Source organism: Galeopterus variegatus, unplaced genomic scaffold (genome assembly GCF_000696425.1).
Source record: "Galeopterus variegatus unplaced genomic scaffold, G_variegatus-3.0.2 Scaffold1936, whole genome shotgun sequence".
Classification (NCBI taxonomy): Eukaryota; Metazoa; Chordata; class Mammalia; order Dermoptera; family Cynocephalidae; genus Galeopterus; species Galeopterus variegatus.
The window spans coordinates 71,428-82,166 of NW_007728047.1; the positions used below are offsets into that span (position 1 = coordinate 71,428).

At 46.4% G+C, this 10,739-nt stretch overlaps 2 protein-coding genes across 13 annotated transcripts in view; both read left to right on the forward strand.

The window, feature by feature from the left end:
• R3HDM2 (R3H domain containing 2) overlaps positions 1-2,805 on the forward strand; it is a 43,857-nt gene extending 41,052 nt beyond the window's left edge. For 8 of the 9 annotated variants that reach the window (XM_008579654.1, XM_008579655.1, XM_008579657.1 and 5 more), the window contains 3 exons: positions 336-433; positions 778-862; positions 1,760-2,805. In XM_008579654.1, coding sequence (XP_008577876.1) covers positions 336-433; positions 778-862; positions 1,760-2,100 — 524 coding nt within the window. In that variant the 3' untranslated portion in view covers positions 2,101-2,805. The remainder of the gene's footprint in view (positions 1-335; positions 434-777; positions 863-1,759) is intronic. The other variant, XM_008579649.1, reaches the window with a different exon arrangement.
• A 1,724-nt stretch (positions 2,806-4,529) lies between these two features.
• The window catches only part of STAC3 (SH3 and cysteine rich domain 3), a 7,706-nt gene continuing 1,496 nt past the window's right edge, over positions 4,530-10,739 (forward strand). The window contains exons 1-8 of one of the 4 annotated variants that reach the window (XM_008579658.1): positions 4,530-4,976; positions 5,715-5,781; positions 6,030-6,297; positions 6,540-6,637; positions 6,838-6,910; positions 7,848-7,945; positions 10,264-10,330; positions 10,516-10,565. In XM_008579658.1, coding sequence (XP_008577880.1) covers positions 5,716-5,781; positions 6,030-6,297; positions 6,540-6,637; positions 6,838-6,910; positions 7,848-7,945; positions 10,264-10,330; positions 10,516-10,565 — 720 coding nt within the window. In that variant the 5' untranslated portion in view covers positions 4,530-4,976; position 5,715. Of the gene's footprint in view, positions 4,977-5,614; positions 5,782-6,029; positions 6,298-6,539; positions 6,638-6,837; positions 6,911-7,847; positions 7,946-10,263; positions 10,331-10,515; positions 10,566-10,739 lie in introns of all 4 variants that reach the window. The other 3 variants (XM_008579661.1, XM_008579659.1, XM_008579662.1) reach the window with 3 other exon arrangements.

Sequence of the window (10,739 nt, forward strand, 5' to 3'; positions counted from 1 at the left end):
ACACTGAGGGTTGCGATCCGTTGCCAGACACGGAAAAAGACAAAAAGGAAAAAAAAAAAACGATAAAAGACAACCATAAGGGTCTGTAGGTTTCTTCCCTGTAGGGTCTTTTGTATACAATGGACAGAGACCTTTAAAGGTAAGAGGACCTAATAGCTCTATTTATCTGTGAGATACAGCTGAGAGTCAAGGGGTTTAGGAAGAGAGACAACTCTTAAATCAGTCACATGGGCACTCCCATCATGGAAAATGTATTTCCAAAGCCCCCTGAAGTCTCATAAAAGTCATACTATGAAGCTCAAGCTCCCAGAAAACCATCTGCTCTTATTCCCTAGGTGATGGGCGCTACTCCCTCTTGGGCCAGCCATTACAGTACAATCTGTCCATCTGCCCTCCCTTGCTCCATGGCCAGTCAACTTACACGGTGCACCAGGTAAGGGTGACCACCATAGCCTTAGGACCATCAGACTCCCCTTCTCATCTGGGCCCCTATCTCTGAGCCACCCATTTCAACCAGCTGTTTGAACAAGGGAGACAACACAGAATGGATAGAGGAGGAGCCATGCCCCACTCCTGTACTCATTCCTTCCACCTGGCCCCAGTGCCAAAGAGAAGGGCTCTCTGTTTCTCAGTGGCCACTTCCTTGCCAATCTGACTGCCTGGTGGGATAGGGTCCTCAGCATTGGGTGCTATTCCTCAATCTCTCAGGCAGACATTGGGATGCAAGGCAGTCAATGTTGTTTACCTGGTCTGAGAGTTATCTTTTGCATGTTGAAGGGACAGAGTGGAATGAAGCATGGAAACCGGGGCAAGAGACAAGCACTCAAATCTGCCTCCACTGACCTGGGTACTGCAGATGTTGGTGAGTGACAGGATGCTGAATCCCTGAGAGAAGATGCCCCCCCATCCAGCCCTTCATTACCAGCCCAGAATGGGTGGGAAAAGCCAACTTAGGGTGGGGAGTGGAAATGGGACCCTTTGTGCTCAAGAGAAAGCAGAAACTGGAGAAGTGAAGTATCTCAGTCCTCCTTACCAAGCCATCCCATGTCCTGAGGAATGTCATGATAAAACTCGAGAATAACACAGTGATGAGCCTCTTATTAATGAAGAGTCTTCTGGGAGCTGTCCTGACCCTAACCTAGGACATCTATCTTTGGTATTCCTAGACCCAATTTAGAAGATTGATAGAGAATATGGGAGAGTAACTCTCCTCTTGCAGGCATTCCATACTAGGCATACAAGATCTCTCGGGATGTCCTCTATTTGGAGCAGTTTGCTGAACAAGGAAAGGAAGGAACACTGACTTCCTGAGGTGATAAGAAGGAAGGATCTATTTGGGCTAGCCTCTGAGTGGGAAGGGAACTATGGAACATATTTCAGATTGATCCACTGACTTTGTTAAAGAATGTCAGCAAAAGCCACATTTCCTTCATAGCAGTGACATTCTGTGAGAGAACTGAGGTATAGGTCTCCAGTTCATAAAGCCGGGATTCTGATTACCAGCCTCTTACCTACATCTCTGGTCTCGGAGAAGAAAAAGTTTCATTTTTTTTCCCCCTAGTTGCCCTGATCAGAGTCTGGATGGTGGGAAATTAGGTTGATTTGGGGAGGGCAGGAAAGGGCTAATGGGCAGGAAAGGCTCGGCTTTTGAGGGCATTGTATACAGGGTTGGTCAGCTAGGTACTTCTCTGCCTGGCTGCTGTCCAGTTCTTTTTACCTTGCATCCCTCACAATCATGTTCTCTCTTCTCCCCTTCCAGTCCTGGGGCGAGTGCTGGAGGTGACAGATCTCCCTGAGGGCATCACCCGTACAGAGGCAGACAAACTCTTCACTCAGCTTGCCATGTCCGGCGCCAAGATCCAGTGGCTCAAAGATGCTCAGGGACTGCCTGGCGGGGGTGGGGGAGACAACAGTGGGACTGCCGAGAATGGCCGCCACTCGGACCTCGCTGCCTTGTACACCATTGTGGCTGTGTTCCCCAGCCCCCTGGCAGCCCAAAATGCCTCCCTTCGCCTCAACAACTCCGTGAGTCGCTTCAAACTTCGAGTGGCCAAAAAGAACTATGATCTGAGGATCCTGGAGCGAGCCAGCTCCCAATAAACAGAGGAGGGGAAGGGACCGGCACAATAGGGGTGGGGGCAGGGTGGAGGGGTCAAGGGATCCTGACAGAACACAGACAGAGGCAGGAAGTAAGGAAACAGATACTCAACTAGAGCCTAAAACAAGAGGGATGAAGATGGAAACAGAGGCAGACACACTGGCATTAGACTCCTTGCTCCCCTGCCATGGATCCCCTTTTCCCCCTGGTTGGCTGCCTTCTGCTTCCCTCTCCTTCCCATCCTCTTCTATCATTTTTTATCTTTTCTCCCACCATCAAATTAATTTCTTTCATTTTTTTTTTGGTCAGGTAGAATAGTAGGGTCCTACACTCCCCTATTCTATTTCCTTACCTTCCCAAATTCCCTTTCCTTTTTTGGTCTCTATGAATATATTTATATGGACAGAATTAACAAAAAAGAATCAGTTTCCCCCATTCTCTCACTTCTCCCGTCTTGTGTCCCCAAACCCCACAGAGTTAAAACTTGGGACTCCCCCCATCCCCCAGAACACTTGTATATTGTTCGTTTGAGGTTCGTGCCGCAGTAACAGACACAGTATTTAATTGCACATACAGATGTTTGCTGGTATATTCACTGTAAATTTTTATTTAATCTGGTTTTTTGTTTGGGGAGTTATTTGGGGGGAGGTTGGTTTTGTTTTTAAATATAAAAAATATATATATATGTCACTGGACATCAGTCACTGTTTCTCTGTTGCCGCCCATGTGTGGGTGGGGGTTGGAAGCCCTGGGTAGGTATACCCGCACAGCTGTTGGAGGGATTTGTTGTGGGTTGTAATGGCTTTCCCTAGCATATGCACACCTATCTTCCTAACACTATTCCCTCCATCCCATCCTCCTCCCTGTACACAATTGTGACAGATGGCTGCATCTCTAATGGGACCTTGGTTTGGGGCTCTCCCAACTCTGCTACTAACTCTGGTCATTGAGCACATTACTTCTTAACTCTGGCTCTCTGTGTCCGTATCAGTAAAATAAGAGACTTGGGCTGACTAGTGACTTCTGAGGTTCCTTCCAGCCTGTTAAATATGTGATACTCATTTAGGGCCCTTATGGCTGAGCTGGGGAGTGGTAAGTGAGTTCCAGACTGGGTGGAGATGCTGGCCTCATGCCTGTTCATCTGATCTTCTGAAAGCTAGTCAGGGATGGAGGACTTGGTCCTTTCTTTAATCCTAAAGCCAGAGGATTGGGTTCTACCTGGTAGGAACAAAAGTGAATGCTTCTTAAAATAAAGCAACATCAACTGAACATGCACTGTCAAGATGCTGTATAGTCCAGGCATGCTCAGCAGCCTCTGTCCTATGCAGCTGAAGAAAGATGAACCAAAGTCACCCTACCTGCAAGATGGAACTTTTCCTCTATCTGGGGCCTTCTCAGAGCTAGTCCTGTTGTTCTGCAGCCTGTCATAGCAGGACTATTAAACAGCCTATAAACGTGAAACCTTCCAGCACCCTCTTTTCAATCTCATCCATTCCTTAAAGAGAGAAAAAAGAGCAGTGGGGAGAAATGACAAAGCACAGTGCCCAGGAAATCTCTTGGGTCTGGGTGGCTATATCTCTAGGCAGGCTCCTTCAGGAGCTTGTTTGACCCAACCTCTAACGTAGTCCTTTATTTCTTACAGATACAAGTTATAAAGCAACACTACATTACCACCTCTATATTGCCCTCCTCTGAGATGGGAGTAATCTCTTCTTTCATCTGTGTCCCAGCCCAAAGAGTAAGAGAAGGCTGCGTCCCTGGGAGATAAGAATGCCGGTTATCTCTTTGACCCATCAGTTCATATACCAGGGCATCAGAGGTGGGAGATGGAATTAGGGAATCAAAATAGTTTAAGAAGTGTGAGTCTTGGCCATCCTACCTTCAAGAGTTTGAAGTTCTCATGGTGAGGAAGGCATTATTTCCAGGTGATAAAAATTCCCTATGTGTTACCACATAGAGAAACCTTCTACCCAGTCTTAACTAAACCATCTCTACCTGGTCATTAGATCTTCACTCCCCAGACCCCTCAGATGGAAGTCCCTGCCTGTGTTTAGTAGCCTATACAATTCCCTTCACCCTTAGAACAAGATTTTAGAGTACTGGGAAGGAAGATGTCTCTGGGAGCTGCTGGAGGAGACAAAGCAGTACTACATATTTTTCACTTCCTTACAGGATAGCAAGGTACACATGGATAAGAAAGTAATCTACTGTGGCAGATAGGAGAGCTCTGAGAATTCATCTTATCTTCACCAGTTCCTAGCCCTTTTCTAGCCTAAACGTTTGAGGCTAGATCAATGCTTGAGGGTATATAAAAACATGGCCATAAGAAGGCGAAGTCTGCGAAGATAAGCCTAGTTCCTACAGTAGGTCCAGGGAGGGTAGAATTGGGGAGACGTTTGGACCTTGGGTAAAGGAGATGAGAAAATCTGTTTATAATTCTTCTTGATTTCACCTTCAGTCATCTAAAATCCCCTCAAATGAGTATGCAGCATGAACAGAGTCTGTTCCTTCCTGAATTTAACCAGTACTGACCTGCTCACTATAGATGAAGAATCAGGGAACAGCAGCTCCAGGGGGATGGGAGGAGTTAGGGTCCAGCCCTGCCTCAGACTTCCCCGTGTCCAATTTCTTTGTGTCAGCTGTGTTGCTCAGCTGTCCACTTTCCTCCAGCTCTGTCATTTCAGCTCTGACACCAAGGCGAGAGGCTAGAAGGTCTACAAATAGCGTCTGAGTAGCTGGTGTGAGTACGGAGGGTACTGGGGGGGCTTAGCCCCCAAGGAAGAGAACCAGTCCTCCCCCAGCACCACCATCAAAGCCCCAGAGACTCCCTCTGCCTTCCACAGACAGTGGACTGACTTGACTTAGGGAATCCCCAAACGTAAGTTGCCTCTTCATCCTCTTTCCATTTCCAGGTCGGCTCACCCCAGCTTCCCCAATCTATAGTCTATTCAGCTTCTTTGTTTCTCTCCTTGTCCGTGAGTAGTTTGGGTTTTAGGAGTGAAATTATTAATCTCTAGGATGAGCTAGGATTGGAGGGGTGGGTGGGGGTGGGGTCAAGGGAATGGAGTAGTAGGGAAAAGAAAGTTTCATATTACTCTGAACACTTAAAATAGCTGAGGCCTGAGGCAGGCTGGGACAGAACTAGGCATGGGTCCCCGGCTCAAGAAAGAGGGGAGAACAAATGTCTCCAGTCTGTCCCTCCATGCATGCTAGCAGAGACACACATTAAACTGCTTGAAGAGAGAGGATCTGGGAAAGTGTGTTGTGTCTGTATTGCCCTCCGATTCCCAGGAGAAACAAAGTATCTGTAGAAAAATACCTAAACCATGCAGCCTTGAGCACTATGTTGGGGCTGTAAACTCTGGGGTTGCCTCTCAGGGTAGAAGGATGAGTATGGGTTTGAGGAACTGGTTGGGAAATTCCTTAGTCTGTTGGGCTTTTTGTCTGGACCTCCATGGAATCTTCTGTTCATAAGCCCTGCCAAAAGATCTCTGTTTAACCAAATTTCTCCCAAAGCCTCCCTTTCAAGGACAACCCTACTACGAGGGACAGGAATAAGGGAGGAAAGAATGGCAGTCAGGGATTAGATTTCATAGTGGGGTCCAACCTCTTGCAGGATGACAGAAAAGGAGGTGCTGGACTCCCCTAAGCCCTCCTTCCCAGCAGAGACTGCACAAAGTGGGGTGAGTCTGGGCCTTTGACCATCAGGTGTGGGGGGTTGGGAAGCCATTACAGCCCCTGAAGAAAAGTGCTTGAATTGATCTCACATGTGTGACTTATTTATTGTTAGAATGCTAGCCAACACCTGCAACCCCCAATATGCCCTAATACTAGGGTGCATTCCTTGCCCAAGCTAGTAGCTTTAGCCCCACTTACTCCAGAGAGAGTGACAGTCCTTTTAACACTGGGTTTCCTTTACTCCCTCCCTCAGCTACAGCGACTGAAGCAGTTACTGAGGAAGGGGTCTTCAGGGATAAAGGAAATGGAGCTTCCCCAAGAGCCTCAGGCCAATGGGGAGGCAGTGGGTGCTGGGGGTGGGCCCATCTATTACATCTATGAGGAAGAAGAGGAAGAAGAAGAAGAGGAGGAGGAGCCACTGCCAGAACCTCCTAAGCTTGTTAACGATAAGCCCCACAAATTCAAAGATCATTTCTTCAAGAAACCAAAGTTCTGTGATGTCTGTGCCCGGATGATTGTGCGTGAGTCATGAAGGGAAGTGGAGAGAGTGTGGTGTTGAAGGCAGCGGGTGGGGGAGAGGGTTTAGGAGAGGAGTTTTTGTAGCAGACAGCTGTGGCAAGATTTGGCTTAAGAAAATACTATTAGAGATTGACAGTATAGGGTCCCAAACTGAAAAGAGAACCTAAGATCTAGAGTAGCAGCAGTGGTGCAAAGGAAAAGGGCAGTCCGGAACCTTACCCAAATATTCTCCCCCTCTCCCAAGTCAACAACAAATTTGGGCTTCGCTGTAAGAACTGCAAAACCAACATCCATGAACATTGTCAGTCCTATGTGGAGATGCAGCGATGCTTCGGCAAGATGGTGAGTAGGCTCTGGGGAGCAAGAAAGTAGAAGGGAGGGGACATGTTGCTAGCTGCCCCTTTGTTGGTTTGTCAAGTCATCCCATTCATTTCTCTGCTTTTACTTAGCATATCACTCTGAGAAGGGGTGAGCACTCATGGGAGAGATGGGGTTCTGGGTACCTTGCCACCTCTAATGCTTCCTCCCATCCTATCCTACAGCCCCCTGGTTTCCATCGGGCCTATAGCTCCCCACTCTACAGCAACCAGCAGTACGCTTGTGTCAAAGATCTCTGTAAGTGCCCCATATGGGACCTAAGGGAATGGGCAAACCTGGAGATAGTTTCTCAGCACCTCTAGCTTTGAAAGCCAAATTTTGAAACAGAAACATTCTATTTCCCATGGTTCTCCCTTAACCTAATATTTTTATAGCCATCTTGGATATAGAGTCAATATCTACCTGTTTTATAGCTGAGGGAGATAAGGTTTAGTGAGGGCTGCTTACAGCTTGCAAGAGGTAAGCTGTGACTGAAACCTTCATCTGCTAGCTTCAAAGTCTGTGTTCTTTGGATCCCCATACCAGCCAGCTACAGCAAAAAAAAAAAAAAAGTCCATGCTCATATGAAAAATAAGTAAGAGCAAAGTATCCTAGACTGTCCTCATCCTTGTTACAGAATCATACCAGACTCAGGGCCACACCAAGAGCTGTAGGCATACTGGGCAGGTTCATAATTTGGCAACCCTTAAAAGTGTACTCGCAATTTGCCCAACATTTATTTGGAGGAGAGGAACCTGTGAGGAACATGGGTGAAAAAGAAAAATCCGCTGGTGGTAGCACCCCAGCTTGTACTTGCCACTGAACGAAACAAAAGCCAGTAGTTAAGGAACCACTCTCCTTAGAAGGAGACTAGTGATTCCAAGCATGCCCCAACTCCCAAGCAACTTACCAGAGTTGTCTTTCCAACATCATGTAATGCTCTGCCTGGAAGGAGTTCTGGTAAATAATTTTCTCCATTACAATTCCAGTGATGTTTTTAGAGCCCTTTATAGATGGTTGACCTATGTATTACCCAGCTGATCCTTCTCTAATCCTTCCCCTGCCCTCTCACACACACTTGCCCTGGTTATCTATCTACTCATTCTCACATCTCCCTTCCTTAGGAGGTCTCTCTTTCCTCTAAGGCTTTCTCTGCCTCCCTAGTAATGTCTTCTTTCTCCTTCCATTCCACTAGCTGCTGCCAATCGCAATGACCCTGTGTTTGAAACCCTACGCACTGGGGTAATCATGGCAAACAAGGAACGGAAGAAGGGACAGGCAGATAAGAAAAATGTGAGCACTATAACTCCCCACTGAGGTCCCTCCTGGAGACCCCATAGGGCAGGTCATTTCCCCTTTTGGAAAGCTGAGGAAAGATATGGCTCTCTTCTCCTAAAATTGCATATTCTGCAACATATTTTTGCATAGTTTTAGAGGGCTTTTAGGACCTGCTTCAGCTCACCGTGGGCCTCAGGTTGAGAATGTCATAGAGAGTGTTTTTTCAACTCCCTTCTGAAATTGTCAGATTAACCACCACAACCACATGAAGGCTAGGCCCCAGGCCCTTGACATTGCTGGTGACGGGTAAGAGCTGTGCTTTTGGATTTGGGAAAGAGAACTTGTCATACCAAGTAATCAGAGAATTCTAGAGCTGTGCAAGTGCCCATGAAGATCATCTGGTCCGACTCATTCATTTTACAGATGATGAAACTGACACAAAGCTACTGGCAAAGAGCAACTTCATTTCCTTTTGTAATAGGGTTATAGTTTGGTAATGCCATAGACTTATGTTCAGTTCAGCAAGGAATTTGTTAGAGCATCCTTATATCTTTCTGGACAAACAGAATGCACTAATATGGATGATGGTTACAGTTAGATGGATTCCTAAAATTGGTTGAATCACAGTACCTAAAGGATTCTGATCCTTTAGGGATGTCCAGCTGGAGGGAGATTTGTGATACCTTATAACATGATTTAGTCCCTGGTCCTCATTTATGGACATTTTACTCACTGATGCAAATGAAGATATGAGTGGTATATTCATTAAGTTTGTGGGAAAGCTAGGAAGGAAAACTTATACACTGAATAATATATTTAAAAATCTTATTACAGACCTGAACTGGCCAGTTAGCTCAGTTGATTAGAGCATGTGCTGATAACACCAAGGTCCAGGGTTAAGTGCCTATACTGGCCAGCCACAGAAAAACAAACAAATAAGCTTACAGACTAAAAGAAAGGGCCAAAACTAATAATTTGAAGTTTCATGAGGAAAAAGAACATATCTGTTCTTGTATAAAAAAAAAAAAAATCAACTGAAGAAAAACAGAACTATGGATCTGGCCTCAAAGTAGTTGTTATGGAGGTTGGGTACAGATTAGAAATTTCTGTGGAGTGAACTATAACTTAATAAGGCACTAGCAGTGTGATTTGCTTCCAGAAAGGCTAGCACTCTTGGGTTCTGCTCTCTTAAGGGAATTATAAAAACTGTGCTGCCCATTTTTCTCTTACACACGGGAGTATTTTTAAGGGCAGACAGTATTGTGAAGGACCTGGAATCTGGATCATAGGAATGATTTGAAGGGACTAAAAATGTTTAGAGAAGAAAAGCCAGGAAAGACATGTCAGTTCTCCTCAGATATTTAAAGGGGCCATGTATTAGTCCATTTTTGTTGCTTATAACAAAGTATACTCCACTGGGTGATTTATAAAGACAATGAGATTTATTGCTTACAGTTTCTGAGGCTGAGAAGTCTAAAGTTCATCTGGTGGTGGTGACAGTGACCCAGAGGTCTCACATTGCTAGATGGTGGAAGCAGAGAGAAATGAGAGCAAAAGGCAGACTCTCTTCTTCTTTTAAAGCCCTCAGAGCCACGCCCCTGACCACCGTTTTTAATCCATTAATTACTGCATGCTCCTACAATCTAATCACCTCTTCAAGGCTCCACCTTTCCATTACCATAATAGGATTTCCCACCCTCTTAACAGTCACAGTGGGGGCTAAGTTTCTTTTCTTTTTTTTTTTTAAAGATGACTGGTAAGGGGATCTTAACCCTTGACTTGGTGTTGTCAGTACCACGCTCACCAGTGAGCTAACTGGCCATTCCTATATGGGATCTGAACGTGTGGCCTTGGTGTTATCAGCACCACACTCTCCTGAGTGAGCCACAGGTTGGCCCCTTAAGTTTCTAATACATAAAACTTGGGGGAAACAATTCAAGCTTCAGAGAGTTTTGAGGGGACATAATTCAATCCACTACAGGCCATATTTGTTCTACATTCATTGCTCCAAAGGGCAAATCAGGACCAATAGCTAAAAGGTACAGGGAGACTGTCATAGGCTTAATACAGGGAATTGCCCCAAAATTGCATGGGGTTACTCTGTAAGGTAGTGAACCCTCTGTCATTGACAACATCAAGCACAATGTGGGTGAACCACTTGCCAGGATGTTTTAGAGGAAATTCCTGCATTAGGTGGTTGGACTAGATATTTCCTCCAAGGTTTCATCCAACCCTGAGATCCTATTATTCTGTAGTTCTCTGGCCTGACTGGAGAGCCAGGGCAAACGTGTGTTCCCAAGACAGCATCTCCCTAACTCTGGTGCCCCCTCCAGCCTCTAGCAGCCATGATGGAGGAGGAGCCAGAGTCAGCTAGACCAGAGGAAGGCAAACCCCAGGATGGTGAGTGTTGCCCACCTCCATCCACAGAGATGGAGTAAAGTCAGGGGCTCTGCTATGGCACAGGGGGAGGCGGGGCAAAGGACAGGCCAAGTTTAGAGATAAAAGAGGCCCTTTAACAGAAGTGTAAGAGAATGAGGGCTGCCCTCCAGGAGATAGAGACAATTTGTCGGTGTTTCTGATCCCAGGAAACCCTGAAGGGGACAAGAAGGCTGAGAAGAAGACACTTGATGACAAGGTGAGAATTCTTCCCTACAAGGGCTGCATTCCTCTCCTCAACCCAGGTTTGATACCACTCACAGCCTCAGCAGAAGCTCACACTTCCCCTTTGGGTTCTCATCACTCTTGATCCACCCTCACCATCAGGGCCCCCCCCCCCCCCCCCCCCCCCCCCCCCCCCCCTCTCCTACCA